The following is a 19427-nucleotide window of genomic DNA, read 5'->3' on the forward strand; positions in this document are numbered from 1 at the left end:
CATTTGATCACCTTATTTTGTAAATTATTTTTATGATTAAAATATTTATTTTTTTAAATAAAGACCGGCGTTTGAAAAAAAATAAGGTCAGAAATAGATTTATAGGTCATGAAATAGTTTGTAAAATTTCTATAAAAATCATACCGGTGGGCAGTGAGTTGGCAAAAAGCTAGCCTTTGGATGAACCTTCTTGACACAGGTGTTTTGCATCTAGTTTAATGCAAGTAGTTATATGGGACCGGACCGGCGGACCCACCGCGGAATCCTCGGACGCGCCTCAAGTTTTGCTATTCTTGTGCCCTACGAACTTGCCTTTGCAAATCTCCAGTTACATTCCTAATTCTCCAATAACTCCCTTCGAAAATTTTAAATCTTCCCCCAAAACCTCCATTTCTTCCCGATCCCCCCCCTCTGAATTCTAGCCGTATCTCACCTAGGGTTTGGATCCCATTTTCCCTCCTAAATCTAGAGTTCCGTTGTTTACTTCCCCAAATTTTCCCTGCTTTCTGATCCAATCTAGTTTATTTATTTATTTTTTTTTAAATATCGTTCTTACTACTATCAGTTATATGGTCTATTGATTTATAGATTTGAGTTCAATCTAGGGTTTCGAATCCTGATCCCCGAAAGTTGTAATTTTGGCTTCGACAAGTTTGGGGAGGATTTGTTTAACTGGACTTTTGAATTTTGTTCCCAAAATTCGTTCTTTTGGTAGAAAACTTGGCTTTGGAGGCTTTAGGAATAGGTTCATCGAAAATACGTTTGCCGAAGAGCAGGTAGGATTTTGAATCTTAATAATGTTCCGTTACATTTATGTTGAATTGATTTATCATTGTGTGCAGTGCCTATTGGTTCTGAAAGTCCTATGCAAGTTTTGTCCCTTATTTTTTCGACTAGTATTTGGGTTGACGTGTTTTTATTATTATCTTTATTACTTTTTTTAATTTTGGTTTGGATTTCTTAATTCTATTTTCCTTTTCTAAAAGGAAAAGGTCAACGTACTGTTGGTGGAGGAGGGTGTGGTTTGAGCCTGCATTTGTTGTTATAAATTGAAGATGCCGAGATGCTGGCTCTGAATCGTAACGGGTTCCCCAATATGAGCCCTTTTTTTCATTTGGCTGAATGGCATCCGCTAGGATTGCAAAGCTGATTTGGGCTTGGAGCCTTCTCCTCCTCCTGTAAACAGGTTTGCAGTCTTTCTTCTAAGTGGCGCGATGTATATTTCTGCCGTGAAAACAGTTTCAAGATACTAAAAATCTAGCTGGAGGTTTTCTTGCAATTGAGTCCTGGAATATGAGATTTCGTTATTTTTTGGGTGTGCCTTTTTATACAGGTGTTGGGATAAATTCCTTCAGTTGCTGATAATTAAAATAACTACTTCAGGGTTCGAGTTTCTCATGTTAAGTAAGAATAAGATTATTGCGAGAATGATAGGCTGCTGCGGTTGCTTTGGCTTTGGTTTTAGCAGAAGGCCTAAAGGAGAACTGAGGCCAACTTCTGGCTTCAATAATCACCATTCCTTGGATTTGTTGTTGGATGAAGATATTGAAGATGATGATGAGTGTTCATACAATGGTGATGTTACAGATACCGCTCGTGAAGATGATGCTGTGTTGCACAGTCGCGCCAATCGTTCTGAAGAGATTTTAAGGTTCAGGGAACAGAATGGAATGATTTGCAGGCAACATCCTGTCAAGGAAACTCAAAAGATTTTCCGCACAGAGGTATCTATTTAAGTCTAATTTGCATGATGCAAGCCTTATCCTATTACTTTTAGCAACTATACAAGTGTTCTTATTACGGGCCCCATGCTGTCATTGAAGTGCTAGTTTCTAAAGAGCTGTATTTCATCAAGAAGGCCTCACCTATATTCTAACAGTTTCCCAGTAAGGTTTTAACAGCATTCTGTCATTGAAGGGTTTTAATGTTTTCATTGTCATGGCATTAATTGTGACTTTCATGTGTGCTAGAAACTCTCTCCATCACTCTCATTTTATAATGGGGTTAAATGCGAGATTGAGATGCTAGTTTATTTTAATATTGGTTAGCTTATGGATATATGTTTTTTTGATAAGTTGGTTAGCTTATGGATATGTGCGTGGGCATATTCATGCTCGTGCTCTATTTGGTTTTACATGCAGAAATAGCTGTTCCTCACTTTGGCACTTTCCGCTTCTATCAAAATTTATTTTTAAAAGCTTTTAGTGCATTTTCAGGATGAAAATGGCAATAAGATGGTCAATGAGTATGTTCGTGAGTATAAAATTGGTGCTGGTAGCTATGGGAAAGTGGTGAGCATAATTTCAATTGCATTATTTTACCTCTCTCAAGAAGTTTCTTCTTAGCATTTCCTGTTGTTTCCTTAGCATTTTCCTGTCATGTGCAACAGGTTTTATATCGGAGCAGCGTGGATGGGAAGCATTATGCAATTAAGGTCTTTTTTTCTTGCTCGAATAAGTTTCTTCTCCATAGTCTTCTTTTGTCTCAATTTAGTAATGTGCATCTTATTATTGTAAACGGCAGCATTCTGTGAATATTTTGGCTATTTGGATTTATTTGGGCTAATCTATCTGTCCTCGTATTTCTGTATTTATCCCAATTTGGAAAAGTATTTAAAACAGTTTGGAGTAATACCAGATGAGTGCTTTTTATAAAATTACTTTTCTTTATTTAAAGTAATATGAGGTGTAATCTGTGTATACTTCCTTTGTACTTGGAGAAATGATATATACAAGCTCCAAATGCACAAGCCTCGCACAAGCCCTTTATAAAAAAGTGGACCCCACTATGAAAAAGTGTGAAAAACTCAATTTTTCTTGATGGGACCCACATTTTTACAAAAGGCTTGTACAAGGTTGTTACATTTGGGGCTTGTGTCTAGCATTACTCTTGTACTTGGGCTATGCCTCTTTTCAATTAATAACACTTTATTCTTTCTTATCAAAAAGAGGTTTCGCTTTTAAATTTTGTTAGCATAATTTTTGAATGACAGGCATTTCACAAGTCTCATTTATTAAAGCTACGAGTTGCACCCTCAGAGACTGCCATGACTGATGTGCTTCGCGAGGTATCTGCTCACTTTCTTTGATTTTGTGATTTATCCTATTCTGGATCAGGAAATTTGCATAGTTTTGCTGTCATCGTGGTCGATTCTCTAGTTTCGTACCACTTTCACATCCATCTACTTGTTCATGTCTTGTGGTTGTGCAGGATCATTATTCTCATACCTATTATTAGATTTCTATTCCTTAGACTGCTTAAGGTTCTTGATGCTATTTCTAGTTATAGCATCTCTAGCGTCGTGAGTTATTTTTCTTGAACAAACAAATTTTAACAAGCCATGTTACAAGAGCATAATGCCCTGTTATATTTGGTTTTCTAAAAAAAGTTTTTTTTTTCGTCATGTAAACGAGTGACTAATTACATAAATTGATCTGATTTTTTTTTTGTAAGCGTTAGAATTATTAGAGAATACCTGACTTATATTTTTCCTTGCAGGTTCTTATTATGAAAATGTTGGATCATCCTAATATAGTCAATCTCATTGAGGTGATTGATGACCCAAGCACAGATCATTTTTATATGGGTATGCATTTGCCACTTGTTTTTTTCTTTCCCTAATTTCACTTGAAAAATGAAGGTTCTCTATTTTGTGATATTTACTTTTCATGAAAATATGAACATTTGAAGAACTTGGTTAGCATTTTGCTTGATTGTAAGAGTATTTTTTTTGTTTTGTTCAGTTCTTGAGTTTGTGGAAGGCAAATGGGTTTGCGAGGGTTCAGGTCCACCAGGTGGCTTAGGCGAGATCACAGCAAGAAAGTACATGCGGGATGTAGTTTCAGGGCTCATGTATCTCCATGCTCATGTATGATCTTGAAAGTCTATTTTTTACCTTGATTTTGAGCGTTGGATGATATGTCTACTGTGCTAATTAGTTGGTTTGGTTTGATAATCTTATACACTTGGGCTTTGGTTCCCTCATCTCATCATATCATCCATTTAACAATGTCTTGTGCCTGAGTCAAGTGATTGCTTGGACTAATATTATTTATTTCCAAAAGTAAATATGTCTGGCCGAATCTTCCAGTTTTCCTAAGATCTGATATTATTGTTTTATGATGATACATGATTATCTTTTGTAGTGGGCCAGAGCAAGTTGCTCCTATCATCCATTGTTATTTCTGTAGATTTTCCCATCTTAAAACCCACCTCTGAAATTGTGAGAACATTCTTTCTGATTTTCTAAATCAGTATGGGAGTTCCTCGATTCTCTTTGGGTGATTAGTTTACATATTAACAAATGAATTTGGTAAAATCGCAGTTTACTTCAATATTTTGGCAAAAATTTACATCTTGACACTTTGATGATAGTTAAGTGCATTGAATGCATGACAATATTTGAACTGTGGAATACTTGAGCAAAAATGAGAAAGTGGGGAGCTTAAAGAAGAAAAAAGGAAAAGGGGAATTGGAGCATTCAAGACAAGTTATATGATTTTCTTACACAATTTTTCTTTCGTCGGTGAAATCGATTGGCTTTGGCATCATGATTAATCTGATTATGTTCCCTTTTAAAATGCAGAATATTGTGCATGGCGATATTAAACCTGATAATTTGCTAGTTACTCGCAATGGTACAGTTAAGATAGGTGATTTCAGTGTCAGCCAGGTGTTTGAGGTAATGAAACTGCTTCACCTTTAGACTCATTCAGATTACTTAACGAATTGGTGTGAATTATCTTGTGATATTGATTTGTTGATGATTTGCATTAGGGGTGATAAACGGTCCGGTCGGACCGAACGGACTGACCGGACCGGACCGAGACTTAGACCGGTTTGGTTCGGTCCACATTTTAGAGGACCGAAAAGTTTCGGTTCGGTTCACGGTCCAGGGTTTTTCCGGACTGGACTGAATGAAAAATAAAAAATATATATATTTTATATATAATAATTGTACAATTAACAATATAAATTTTTAAATATGTTATTAATACTTGTTAATATTCTATAAATTAACAATATTTTATATATATCTTCATCTAACCTATCACTATTAACAATATAAAATTTTAAATATGTTATTAACACTTGTTAATATTCTATGAATTAACTAATATATAATATCAATTAGTTAATTATATAGTAATTATATAAATTAATAATATAATTTTCATCTAATTTATTATCATTGACCATATAAAATATTTTTTTATTGAGTTTGTTACATAATCTACATTAATAAGTCACTTAATTTAATTTAGTATTTTAAATAAATTTTTTTTATTAATTATTTAAAAAAAAAAAAAATTAGACCGGACCGGACTAATAGCTATCGGTCCGGTCCGGTCCCTTTGGATGTTCGGTCCGGTCCGGTCCGGAAAAATGATGGACCAAAAATATTTGGTCCATCGCCGGACCGGACCGGACCGGACAAGACCATTTGCAGCCCTAATTTGCATGATGGTAGAATACAAAAAAGTGATTCATCCCTCCCCAAACCTCACTTTAGCTCTTCTTCTGTAGTTTTACATCTTGTATGTGGACAAATGCACTCTAAGGTCTATGGTGTCCGGAATATTATTCTTTATGAACTTTGGGTAAAATATTTGTGCTCATTTGTGAGAGAATGGATGAAAGTATTAGCCAAAGAATAGTTACTCCATTAGAAATCAGTGATGATTCTTTCCTCCATTACACACACATTGTTACTTCTTTACAATAAACACGTGGATGTAGTTTAGCTTTTGACATCTGCAATATTTCTAGAATTATCAAAGATTTCTTTCTATTACTGATGGATAAGGTCAATTTAGATGCCTTATATTTATTTTCCATGATACTATAGCAAATGTGATATTACTTATAAAAACAAGAAGACAATATAACAGATTACAAGTGAAGTGCATCCTGCCAAATGACACCTAGCTTTTTCTACATACCTTCCCAAATTGGCTTTGCCTCCTAAAAATGCCTTGGCTTTATTATCTTCGACTACAACTGGGTGGTGAAGACGATGTGGTGGAGAATATTGAAGAGAGAGGTGTTTCAAGTGAACTCCCTTTCGTTTTAATCCTTCAATACCTTATGACAACATTTTATTTCCATGGAGGACCATTTGGAGGAGCAAGGCCCTAACATGCGCCGCCTTCTTTACATGAATGGCCGACTGGAACTCCCCAAGGTAAGCCCAAGCCATGTTTGGGTCCATACTCTAAAAGAACTAGTCAATCATTTTAAAGAGTTGAAACTTCTCTCTCCCAAACAATGTGGGAACCCAAACACCACCTATATTCATCACTCAATATGGGGGATATCACAATCTCCCCTCCTTAAATTCTCGATTTCCTTGTTGGGCCATTCCATTGTAGGTGGTATGCTTAAGTCCCACATTTCTGGTTGAGATTGACTCTAATACCATTTGTAATTCCCCAAGGGATCTCTAAGCATTATTTGGGCCCCTACTCCAAAAGGATTAATCAATAGTACAATTGGAGTCCGATTGGAATCATTATAAAGAGCAAAAACTTCTTCATCCCATGCAATGTGTAATCCCATACACTGCTTATACTCATCATTCAGTATGGGGTATGACATATTTACTTTAGATAACTTTAGAAAGTGTCATGTCATGGTAGTAGAATGGTGTTGCATGTGTAAGAGGGATGGAGAATCAATGGATCATCTTCTACTGCACTGTGATGTGGTAGATCTTTTAGCATGTTGGTGGGGGTGGTTTGAAAGTTGGCATTGTGAGACTTTGTGGAAGATGATTCGGCTTCCTTGATGTAGTCTGACACGACAGCTTTCTTACTTAGTTTGCTTTACTATTGGATGTCTGCTAACCTATGAACCGCTAGCTTTCCTTTTTCTTGCACTGGGTTTATTTGTTGCATGCCCCCCTTGTAGTTCAACCATGTCCTGTCTTCTTCCATTGATCATTAATAAAACTCATATTTTCTAACAAAAGAAAAGGTTCTGTTCACTCGCTAGTCTAGAACAAATTCCGAAAGCAAAATTTACTGTCATGGAAAGGAGATATTGATGTATCAATAAAATATAGAAAATTTTACAGACCGGGGTGCTAGGGTTACTGGATAATAGAGTTAACTGAGGACTGCAACTTGGGGAAGGAAACTTGTTGCAAGCAGGAGTCATGGGGCTGGATGTTCAAGTTGTGCTGGTTACTTGTAATTTGATCACAGTTCAGTAAGAGGAATCAGCATCCTGAACTTGTAGGCATGGTCTGTGGGTTAAAACCACAACTGGAAATATAAACCAACTCATTGGTGCCTATACTTCAGAGTGTTACAAGGTCAAGCTTAAGCAGCCAACTTTCATCAAAATGAATTGCAAAGAGAGAAGTGGGGGTGGCGGCAGCAAGGAGAGCTTATTTTTCTTTTAAAAGAAGAGAGGCTTAGCTGAGAGAGACAACTTCGATCAGTTGCTACAGTTCCAAATATGGTAATTGCTGCAGTAGAAATCAATTGAAGTGTTTGTAGAAAGTTGAGTGTTTGTAGAAAGTTTTTCTCTCCGTACACTTGAGAAAAATGTTTCTTCTTCGTTTGTTTTTTGTTTCTGCTGGTTGGTTCAGTGTTTTTGCTGGTTGGTCCAGAGTAGATTTTTAACTTAGTCTTAGTAGTCTCAGTTCTTTTCAAGTGGTTTTTTTATGATGGGGTCGTGTAGGAATGTTGTTATTGAAAAGAAGTGTTTCGAGTTTAAAAAGATGAACGCAAGGTGGTGGAGAATTTCTGAGAGTAGTTGTCGTGCTGTGAATCACATTTTTATTGATCAAGTTTCTCTGGGATGGTTGGCTGCCATGGTGGAGGAAGGGGTTCTTTTTGATGGCTCCTCTGTGTTCATCAGATCACGTAGAAATGGCTCGCAGGTGTTGGTATTGCAGAGGCAACGTAACTACTATGGGAGATTTTTCTCGTTATCAGAGTTTGGCCAAGAGAATAGGCGTGGCTTTTTAGTAATCCCGAAAGGGAGGGAAGGGACTGGTTGGAGAAACTTTGGAGGGTTGCTGAAGGAGGTTTCTGCAACCTCCCCTGTTCTGGGTAGAAAAAACAGAGGAAGCTTTCCATGGTTGCCTCCTTCTCCACCGCAGGGATACCTTGCTCTCTCTTCGTACAAAGAGGCCTTGTCAAAACCTGCAAAGGGGTCAAGTCTGGAGAGGGCGTCGCACTGTGAGGAGGTGTGTGTGGGCAGGTACTTGTCGGGGCCTAATTTGTCAACTCTGCAACATGCCTTGGCTGATATGGAGACGCAAGTGGGGGGCTTACTTCTTAATATGGAAATGATTAAACGCAGTGTAGAGGAGACTATTCAGAGGGAGAGGTTGCCTGTAGCAGGCCAGGGAGAAGGCCCCTCCATTGGGCCGGTTCTTGCATCTGGGCCTAAGGGCAAAGGAGTGGCTGCAGATGGGCCACTTCCGCAGGCTTTCTTTTCAGGAGCCCAATTTCAGTCTGTTGGGTTTGTCTCGCGGGCCTGTTTGCCAGTGACCCAGAAAGTTTCTGTTGGGCCTCATGAACAGGCTAGCTGCTCAGTGGCCTCTCGGCCCATTGCTTCGGGTCAGCAGGTCCAGGGCCCGTCGATCGTCTGGAGACGCAGGGTTCCTTCCAGAGAAGCCCCTTCCCAAGTTCCTCCATCGGCGGCGGGACAGGGGTCGACGGCGAGGGATGCGCTCTCGTCGGAGGTGGCTGTGGGTTCGTCGGAGGTTTCTGGGGCGACGAAGTTAGTGTCGGAGGAGGTCGCAGACCTTTCGCCGAAGCTGTGTACATCCGCTCCTTCGCATTTTTCTGCCGTGAAGCAGAATCCTTTGGCCTCCCTGACGCCGTCGACTCAAGTGACGGCGGCCTCAGCTTCGTTTTCCCAAGAGAAGTCTTCCCCCGAGACCTCCCTTGGCCCTGCGCAAATATCGCTTGAACTCGAGGAGTTCGAGGAAGGGCCACCACCCTTTGTGGTGGCACAGAAGTCGTCGCCGGTACCTTCTGTGGTCTCTGGGGGGCTCACGGCAACCACAGAGGTGTTTTCCCAAGAGTTGGCTTCTCTGGATTCTCCCGAGGTTGTCCAAGGTCCAGTGCCTAGCGTGTTGGAACTCGGGGAGCTCTTGGATGGTCCTCCTCCTTGTGTGGTGGCGCAGGTAATGTCGCCGATACCCTTTGTCCCTATGCCTGACCCTTTGGTGGAGGATTCTATACCGGTGTTGGCAGTTTCTTCGGGATTGAAGTTGGTAGAAGATACTGGAACTTTGGTTTTGTTTTCTGATAACAGGGAGGGGGAGGTTGAACCAACTCCAATCTTCTCTTTTCATCCCAATGTGTCTGACTGGGTTATTCATAGAGCTATGGAGATTAAGCATATGGTAGGAATCTCCTATGGGGATTTTGAAGCTGAATTTATGGCCCTTCTTACGGCTGTAGAGGCTGTGAACGCCCAATCCAAGTCCGATCATTTTGTGGCTTCAGCAAAAAAGAGGGACAGAGAGCTCAGAAGGCTTGATTGGGCTATGAAAGAGGATGGAGGTGAGAAGAGTTCTACTCGGGAGTGCAGCAAGGGGAGGGGTAAAACGGTTGTTCCATGAAGCCAAAAATAATATCATGGAATGTGAGGGGGCTGCATGATTCTAATAAGCGGCTCCAAGTCAGAAATTTACTTCGCCAATGGAAAGGGGATATTATTTGCTTACAAGAAACTAAGTTGGAAGTTATCACAAGACAAGTAGTTCGAAGCTTATGGAGAGGGCAGCATGTTGGGTGGTCTTATTTACCTTCTAGAGGAGCTTCTGGGGGAGTCCTCATTTTGTTTGATACAAGGGTGGTGGAATGGGTGGAAGAGGGTGTGGGTGATTTCTCGATTACTTGCTCCTTTGTTAATCTTGAAGACGGCTTCAAATGGGCCTTTGTAGGTGTTTACGGCCCTAATATTGATTCTGAGAGAAGATTTTTGTGGGAAGAACTGGCGGGGGTCATTAGTTGGTTAGACTTACCAAGTTGCATCGGGGGGGACTTTAACACTTTGCGCTTTCCAAGCGAAAGGTCGGGAGCTTCCCTCATCACTCCTGCTATGAGGGATTTTTCTGATTTCATTTCTGAACAGGCGCTCATGGATATTCCACTATCAGGAGGCTTGTTCACCTGGTCCAATACCCGTGATGTTCCTTCTTGGTCGAGGTTAGATAGATTTCTATTTACCTCCGATTGGGAGTCTCACTTCCCGGATGTAGCTCAAAGAAGACTACCCCGTTTATGTTCCGATCACATCCCCATCATTTTAGATTGTGGAGGCATCCAAGGGGGTAGAAGGTATTTCAAATTTGAACATATGTGGCTTAAATCTGATGGCTTTGTAGACAGGGTCAGACAATGGTGGTCTTCCTATAGTTTCCAAGGCTCTCCAAGCTTTATTATGGCAAAAAAATTGAAAGCATTGAAACAAGACTTGAAGCAGTGGAATGAGCAAGTTTTTGGCAACGTATTTCAGCAGAAACGCTCTCTTATTGAGGAATTACAGGGTCTGGAAGGTGAGGAGGAGGTTAGAATCCTCTCTGAATCTGAGAAATTTCGTAAAAGCCAGGTAGTAGCTGATCTTGAAAGGGTTACTTTGATGGAGGAGATTTCTTGGAGGCAAAAATCAAGGGTTCTATGGCTTAAGGAAGGGGATAGATGCACGAAATTCTTCCATAAGATGGCTAACTCTCACAGGAGGAACAATGCTATTGATACACTGATGATAGATGGGGTAGCTTGTTCGGATCAGACGGTTATCAAAAACCATATTGAACATTACTATCATAATTTATTATCTGAAGAACATGTTTGGAGACCGAGAGTGGATGGTTTGTCTTTTTCCACATTAGACCAGCAGTGTGCAGGATGGCTAGAAAGGCCTTTTACAGAAGAGGAAGTGGGTAGTGTTATCAGAGGTCTGGCAAGTGATAAGGCTCCTGGTCCGGATGGCTTTACTTTGGGTTTCTTTCAAGTTTGTTGGGAGGTGGTCAAGGAGGATTTTATGCAAGTTTTTTTTTATTTTCATTCTAATGCTAGATTTGAAAAGAGTATCAATGCCACATTTTTAGCCCTCATTCCTAAAAAAGTGGGGCCTACGGACGTGAGAGACTTTCGCCCCATTAGTCTTGTGAATGGAATGTATAAGATTATATCCAAAGTGTTAGCTAAAAGACTAAGCTCGGTGGTGGAAAGACTTATTTCAAAACCGCAAAATGCGTTTGTCAAAGGAAGACAAATTTTTGACTCGATTCTTATTGCAAATGAAGTCTTGGATGGTCGTTTGAAGTCTAGAGAACCTGGGCTGCTATGCAAGTTAGACATGGAGAAAGCATACAACCATGTAAATTGGAATTTCCTCTACATTCTTGAAAGATGTGGTTTTGGGGGGAAATGGCAGAAATGGGTAGAATTTTGTATCTCTTCAGCTCGTTTCTCTGTTTTGGTTAATGGCTCGCCGGTGGGTTTCTTCAACTCCTCCCGTGGCCTGAGACAGGGAGATCCGCTTTCTCCTCTCCTCTTCCTTTTTGTCATGGAAGCGCTCAGCAAGATGATTGAGGGTCTGGTGGATGGTGGGTTGCTCCATGGTTTCTCGGTGGGGAATGGCAATCTCCACATTTCTCATTTATTATTTGCTGATGACACGCTCATCTTTTGTGGTGCACATCTTGGACAAATCCAAGACTTGAGGGTGCTTCTTCTTTGCTTTGCTGCTGTGTCAGGATTGAGCATTAATCTTGCAAAGTCGGAAATAGTGCCAGTGGGGGCTGCCCCTGATGTGGAGATTCTAGCTTCCACCTTGGGATGTAAGATATCTTCACTTCCTTTGAAGTATCTTGGTTTACCGTTGGGTGCTCCTTTTAAATCTGAAAGGATTTGGAACGATGTAGTTGAAAGGGTGGAGTGCAGATTGGCTGCTTGGAAGAGACTTTACTTATCGAAAGGTGGTAGGTTGACTTTGATTAAAAGTACTCTTTCTAACTTACCCACCTACTTCTTGTCTTTGTTCCCGCTTTCTGTAAAGGTGGCTAATCGCATTGAGAAGTTACAAAGGGATTTCTTATGGAGTGGCTTGGGGGAAGAGTTCAAATTCCATCTGGTTAATTGGTCTACTATTTGTACCCCAATTTCGGGGGGAGGGTTGGGGATTCGACACTTGATGAATTTCAATCAAGCTCTCTTGGGTAAGTGGTTGTGGAGGTATCAAAATGAAAGGGAGGCTCTTTGGAAGTCCGTTATAGATTCTCAGTTTGGAGAAGCTTGGGGAGGCTGGTGCTCGAATGAGGTACGTGGTCCTCACGGAGTGGGTTTGTGGAAAAACATTAGAAGCCGTTGGGGGACCTTCCGGGGTCACGAGCATTTCGTGGTAGGTGATGGTTTGCGTGTTCGTTTTTGGCTTGATAAATGGTGTGGCAACCATTGTTTACGAGATACCTTCCCTGCCATCTTTGCTCTTGCCAGAGTTAAGGAGGCTTCGATTGCTGATATCTTGGTTTTTTCAAATGGTGCCCCTCAATGGAATGTGGATTTCATTAGGGCAGCTCATGATTGGGAACTAGAGTCTTTTTCAGAGTTCTTTGTGGCTCTATATTCAGCAAGTTTTTCAGGGGGTTCCGAAGACAAGTTGCTTTGGAATCTTTCTAAGAAAGGTATTTTCTCTGTTAGTTCTTTTTACCAGAAGCTCACGAATCCCGGTCTATCTATGTTTCCATGGAAGAGCATATGGAAGACGAAAGCTCCTTCAAAAGCAGCTTTCTTTGTCTGGACAGCTTCTTTGGACAAGATCCTCACTACAGATAATTTGAGGAAACGTCGGGTTGTTGTCTTAGATTGGTGTTGTATGTGTAAAAAGCATGGGGAGTCAGTTGATCACCTGCTTCTACACTGCGAGGTGGTCGAGGCTATGTGGGATGATGTATTCTCAAGACTTGGTCTGTCTTGGGTTATGCCTTGTAGATTGGTGAACTTTCTAGCAAGTTGGAGAGGCCTTCATGGTGACTCTCAGGTAGCGGCAATTTGGAGATTGATACCAATATGCATGTGTTGGTGTATTTGGAATGAGAGAAATGCTAGATGTTTTGAAGATCATGAGAGAACTTTGGCTGAGCTTAAAGCTTTCTTTTTTAAGTCATTGTTCCTATGGGCGGGGGCTATAGTTTGTAACGGATCTAATGTCCATGATCTTATCATTTCTATTGTAACCTCTAGCTAGGCGTTTTTTCATGTATACTTCCTGTGTACTTGGGCCTTGCCTAGTTCTATGAATACAATATATTTGATTACTTATCAAAAAAAAAGAAATCAATTGAAGGTAATGGAATGTGATTGTCGCTACCAAGGACTGCGGGTTCTCAACTGCTGTGTGTCATGATTTTGCCAAACAAATATTTTGGGTGAAGTATCAATTACATGGAAGTAGCTTTGAGATGGATGTTATGTCGGAGAAATGGGTTTTTTTTTGGATTGGCATTGGGTGTCCAGGAACAGCGTCCTGACTAATCCCGAGGCTGCACAAGCCCTTGTCAAGGATATTCCTGCAAGTGCACTTCGGATAATTCAAGGGAAAAATCCCCCAGTTCAATGGCTCCTAGAGATTGTTTGCACCCAAGGGATTTGAATCTTAGACCTGGGGTGTAGCGTCCCAATGGAAGGCTTAAACCACATAGTCTATACTCCAAAATGACTAGTCAATGATACAATTGGAGCCCCATTAGAACCTTATAAAAAGCAAGAACTTCTCCTTCCCAAGCAATGTGGGATCCCATACACCACCTATCATTATTTTTATCATATGGGGTGCCACACGGGGGGAGCATACCTCCAAGCCCAAGGTCTTTATCACTTGAGCCAACCCCTAGGGGTTTATGTCGGAGAAATGGTTACATGAGCAAAGATAGGATGAGGAATGAAAATAAAATATGGGGAGTGACATCAATTAATACGGGAGTGACATTAATTGAGGGACATGAGGGAAAGTTACTTGAGATGGTTTGCTTTCTGCTGTGAAGACTGTCTGCATTTATGTAAAAAAAGACTTGATCCAACTAAAGTGGAAAATATTAAGTTGAGACGAGAGAAGATTTGGATAGAATTCATAAGAATATAACTTGATTATTAAAGATGAATTTCAGCTCAGTTGAGCCCAATTTGTTGGGATTTAAGCTTTGTTTGGATTGATTTGAGCCCAATTGTGTTCAATTTATTGAAAGTATTTGACAGTGGTTGCTTATGCTGTTCTTTTGGGTTGATGCTGAAGATGGCTTGTCCACGTCAAGATAGTGTATAAAGTGTTTGACCTTTGCTAAAGTTGTTCGCTTTCGTATACTTCCTATGTACTTGACCTATTACTCATCATAAAATTGCTTCTGAAACTTCTGCTTAAAATGATGTTGTGGGAACAGTGTTGTCGTGCTGTATTTATAAATTTAGTCATACTCTTTCATATTTAGCTCCTTTGGGGAGCCAGAGTTGCTGTTATTGCTCTTTATTGAGTAGTAGTTTTACTTTGTGACCTCAAAAAAATTAGCATTTGACATCCTTTTAGCAACAGAAGCAGCTGCGTTATAGTCCAAACCACATCATTTCTGGTAGTATACTATGTTGGTTACATAAGGAACTAACAATATTTCTCACTCCTTTTCGTGTTGATTTCATTTATAGGATGACAATGATGAGCTTCGTCGGTCCCCTGGGACTCCTGTTTTCACTGCCCCTGAGTGCTGTCTTGGTTAGGGTTCTCTCTCATGCTAGAAATACACTTTTAAGTGACACTGGAGTTAATGGACGGGATGTATTTATGTATTTACCATGTCTTTCGTTCCCCCCTCCCCCGCCCCCGCCCCCCCGGCTCAATTAACAGGTCTAACCTATCATGGCAAAGCTGCAGACACGTGGGCTGTGGGAGTAACTTTGTACTGTATGATTCTGGGACATTATCCATTTCTTGGGGAGACACTGCAGGATACTTATGAGAAGGTGCACAAATCCACATCTATATTTCTTGTTACTTACTCTGGTTTTCTGCTCCCTAGGCCTTATGTTCAGTAGAATTGTCTATTGGTCTTTACTTCTCCAGATTGTTAATAGCCCCTTGGTTCTCCCCGATGCCATGAACCCCCGGCTGAAGAACTTGCTGGAAGGACTTCTTTGCAAAGGTTCGTGTCCTCACCAACAATTTGTTTTTTCTCCCAACCATGATGCCTTAATAGTTCCTGGATTTCATCATACGATTTCCTATATATTCGTTGTCTTCTCATGTGTGTCGGTGTCTATGTGCATGGTCTGGTGTCTTCTTGGGGCCTCTGCAATTCAGCTTAAAACATTTTATTTTGCAGAACCAAACATGAGATTGACATTGGAGGCTGTTGCGGAGCACACCTGGGTTATTGGGGAAGATGGGCCAATTCCTCAGCATTTATGTTGGTGCAAGCGAAAGAGCCTGCAGAGGGAAGAATCTGATGGGAGCAATGATGATACTCAAATAACTCCTACCGACTAAATTGTTTTCTCACGTTATGTATAGTAGAAAAGTAAGTTTTTTCCCCTTTTTGTTTGTTTGTTTTTTTGACGCAGCAATCTGATTTGCATGGAGGTAAATCAGGACACTGAATTCCGGAAACCAACCTTTTTGAAGTGCATTGAAATATATGTCCAAGAAGTGAGTTGGTGATTAGGATTATTGGGTTGGAAATGATACTGTAGAGATTCAGTACTTGGTGGAGTTGGGGATTTTATCATGATTTAAAAGAGAAGCATGTATTGTGCCAGTCCTGAATCTAGACATTGTTATCTGATTGAGAAACAGTAATTTGTTCCCTTTGTGCTTTGCCTTCCATCCCTTCCCATTGTTAAGTTTGGCTTACGTGCATTGCATTCTTGAGGGTCGATCACTTCCAAGCCACTCTTCTCATGATCCTGTTTAGGTAGGGTGAGTATTCAGGTAAGAAATTTTATTCATCATCATTTTTATCATCTTCTCAAGATGTGGCATCAAATGATTTCATTTGCCTCTAAGTGGAATATAACAAATAGTCTTCAATCTTTAAATTTCAATATCATGTGATGGGATGTTGGGAGGATGAAAAAGGGACGGTATCATCATTTCTCATTGGGTAATGACCCTCTGCCCAAATGATGAAAATATTGGATAGCCTAGGGTTTGCTAATTGCATCCAGCATGGACTTTTGTTTACTCTGTGTGTGATTTTTGGGTGGGAAACTGGACTTGACCATCTTTTAGGTTTGAGAAATTCTTGGGAGAAGCCACTATTTGGCAGTAGCCATTACACCCTAGCAAAATTACCAATTTCTCCCTGCAACAAAACTCACGCTTCTCTTAGATTCCACCCATTTGAATCTTCCCAACAGACCTCTCCCATCCCTCGCGTTCCTTCCATCTGCACTCTCCCTCCACCCACCCCCTCGTCTCGCCTATCCTCTCCCCCACCTCCATCCCCGCCTCTGGACCATCCTCTCCCCGTACCCTTGTGTCTCCCATTCTCTCCCCCAACCCTCCCTCTGCCCAGCACCTCTGGAAATAAATGAGACTACTTTTTCCTCTATACTAAGTGTGTGCGTGCGTTCGAGTTTGGTGTACGAGGGAAAAGAGCTTCATTTTTTGGTTTTGAAATCTAGGTTTGAAAGATTTGAGTTTGTGGGTAGCTCATTGTTGTACTTCTACGCTAGTTGTACTAAGATTGAAGGAGCTAAGAGGGTGTTTGACGAGTTTCATGATGAAAATGACTTGCTATGGAGTTTGATGCTTGTAGGGTACGTGCAATGTAACTTAATGGGTGAAGCTATGGAAGTTTTTAAAAATATGCCATCCCGAGATGTTGTGGCATGGACTACATTGATTTCCGGATTTGTGAGGGGTGAGGATGGATAGTTGTTTAGGAGGATGAGAAGGAGTTGTGAGGTAATGCCAAATGAGTTTACTTTGGATTGCGTTTTAAGGGCTTGTGGGAGATTGGGTAGCCTAATCGGAGGGAGGATTGTCCACAGACTTTTGATAAAATATGGATTTGAGTTTGATCACTCGATTGGTGGTGCATTGATTGAATTGTATTGTGATTGCAAGGCTGTTGAGGATGCCAAGATGGTGTATGATAGAATGGGAAATCCTTGTTTAAATGCTTCCAATTCACTTATTGGGGGACTTATATTGATGGGTAGGATTAAAGATGCTGAACTGATTTTTAATGGACTGCTTGAAATGAATCCAATCTCATGTAATTTGATGACGAAAGGTTATGGAATGAGCGGTCAAGTCAAGGAATCAAAGATGATTTTTAGTAGAATGACCCAAAAAACTATAATTTCTTTGAATACTATGATTTCAATGTATTTCAGGAAGGGTGAACTTGATAAAGCTTTGGGGCTGTTTGAAGAAACCAAAGGGGAAAGAAATTCAGTGACATGGAATTTAATGATGTCGGGTTATATTCAAAATCATCACCATGAAGAGGCTTTCAAACTCGGTGCTTTTACGTACAGACGAATTGGCGCATCCCTTGCGCACCCTCTGACATCAATAATTATATTATATTAAAAATAAATAAAAAAAACAAAAGAAGAAGAAAAAGACAGAGGATGGAAAGAAAGAAATTCTACCAGATTTTGGTGAACCTATTCATCTTCTCCAAATCACATTTTGATCTCCAAATCAGATTTTTGCATAGCAAGTATTCAAGAAAAAGAAATTATACTCAGATTTTTGCATCATGAGTATTTAATCTTTAACGTGAAATATTAGCTAATCTCCTCTGCGAGCTACATCTATTCTCATCTCTCTCTCTCTCTCTCTCCAACCTTGGAAAATCTAGTGGGTTTGCATTTTGAGCACACTTTCCTGGATTTTGCTTCAAATTTGCCGCTCCGATGTACTGATAGGATTTCGAGTTTCTCAAATTCACTGCTTAATTCCCTATCTTACAACAACTTCGCTCCAAATATTCTCTTTTGCTCATCCCAAAGCACAAGTTTGAGTTACATTGCATTGCAGTTAGGGTTTAACTAGCTCAAAGCATATGGCCCCTAAACAACAAAATCCTAATTTTCAACTTCAAATTGATGATTCTCTCTGAGAATGCTTCAATTTAAATGGATTTTGATTTCTAGGATTTAGAGTTCTCGGACTGGTCAATGGGTGCCGAGCAACCATTAGGGAGATTCTCATCCTTTTTCATCTCTCGGACTGGTCATGAAATTTCCCCTCCTATTTTCCTCTCCCGCTCGTCCCCCAACTGGCCAACTCTTCATTCTGTAAGATCAAAATGCACCGTTTCCTTTTGCGTGTGGCATGCCAGATAGACTAGGGGTGCACAAGGGGTCCAGAAACTCGCTTGCATTTAGAGTTTTCCTTTCAAACTATATGTGACCATGCACAGATTATCAATATACTCTACTAGATCGACATTCTCTAATCTATTTCATGCTTGTACATGCCTTGGATCTCTTCAACTAGGACAATTATTTCATGCCCACCTGATCAAAACACCATTTAAATCATTTAGTGGCATCTCTTCACCCAATGTGGTAGCTTGGACAGCTTGGATCGCTTTTATTAATGGGTTTGCACAACGTGGAATTGGCTGCAAAGCAATTTTACTATTTGAGGATACGTTAAAGCAAGGAGTTGTTCCTAATGGACACAAAACCGTCTATACACATAAACTTGAACACAATCCACAACGATTATATACACAAAAATCCCTCCACAACTAAACGCAAAACCATTTACATTGCCATCAAATAATCATCTTTAAATTCAGTCATCTAGTAAAATATTGAGTCATAATATTCATTCCAATTGGATACAACATTACAAAGCAGCTTATTACGACCTAAGTAGTCTCATAATATTCATTCCAGAATCCAATATTCCAAAATTCAAGATTCTAATCTAAGTAGTCTCATTTTCTTGTTTCCTCTAGTGTGCATACTTTTAGCACCAATATAGCTTTTCCTCCACTGTACAACACATCAAAACCACTTGAAAATATCATAAGACAATGTAAATAAACCTTAAAATTCAGAAAATATTACATTTAGTGAAATGATTATTAACCTGGCATAAAGAAAGAAATATTACAGATTGGTTTTCTTCGAACTCAATCAGACTGACATGTCATGTTAGAATATAATACAAGCCACAAACATTACTTATTTTATGTGGGTCCTTTTGAAAAAATAATGAAACGAGAATTACATTACTTAAAATTTGATGATGGAGTTGCCTTGACCTTTTCACTGATTCAAACCACAAACATTCGCAGATACAAGCCAATCTGTTACAACTTCATCCTAACTCCTATGAAACAACATGCTCAAATTCTAAAATGAATTTTGCCACAACATGCTTGAAAGATCAAAATACAAGCCTCACATGAACAATTGCATGGCTACTAAATTCATACA

At 40.0% G+C, this 19427-nt stretch overlaps 1 protein-coding gene and 1 pseudogene across 4 annotated transcripts; both read left to right on the plus strand.

Moving 5' to 3' along the window:
* The first annotated feature begins 264 nt into the window (after window positions 1-264).
* On the plus strand, window positions 265-15841 carry LOC108990099 (serine/threonine-protein kinase GRIK2). Of its 4 annotated transcripts, none has more exons than XM_018963948.2 (13): window positions 265-776; window positions 987-1186; window positions 1334-1724; window positions 2217-2291; window positions 2390-2434; window positions 2993-3067; window positions 3499-3586; window positions 3744-3868; window positions 4586-4681; window positions 14670-14736; window positions 14869-14984; window positions 15085-15163; window positions 15344-15841. In XM_018963948.2, exons 3-13 carry the CDS (start codon window positions 1398-1400, stop codon window positions 15505-15507), a joined length of 1257 nt encoding a protein of 418 aa, XP_018819493.1. In that variant the 5' UTR covers window positions 265-776; window positions 987-1186; window positions 1334-1397; the 3' UTR covers window positions 15508-15841. The 4 variants fall into 4 exon arrangements, with proteins under 4 accessions (XP_018819493.1, XP_018819495.1, XP_035541181.1 ...); XM_018963950.2 differs by having other exon boundaries at window positions 269-776; window positions 1384-1724; XM_035685288.1 differs by having other exon boundaries at window positions 269-776; window positions 993-1186; window positions 1384-1724.
* On the plus strand, window positions 15763-18734 carry LOC108990069 (annotated as a pseudogene).
* Window positions 18735-19427: the final 693 nt, after the last annotated feature.

The sequence above is a fragment of the Juglans regia genome, chromosome 14 (assembly GCF_001411555.2).
Source record: "Juglans regia cultivar Chandler chromosome 14, Walnut 2.0, whole genome shotgun sequence".
Lineage (NCBI taxonomy): Eukaryota > Viridiplantae > Streptophyta > Magnoliopsida > Fagales > Juglandaceae > Juglans > Juglans regia.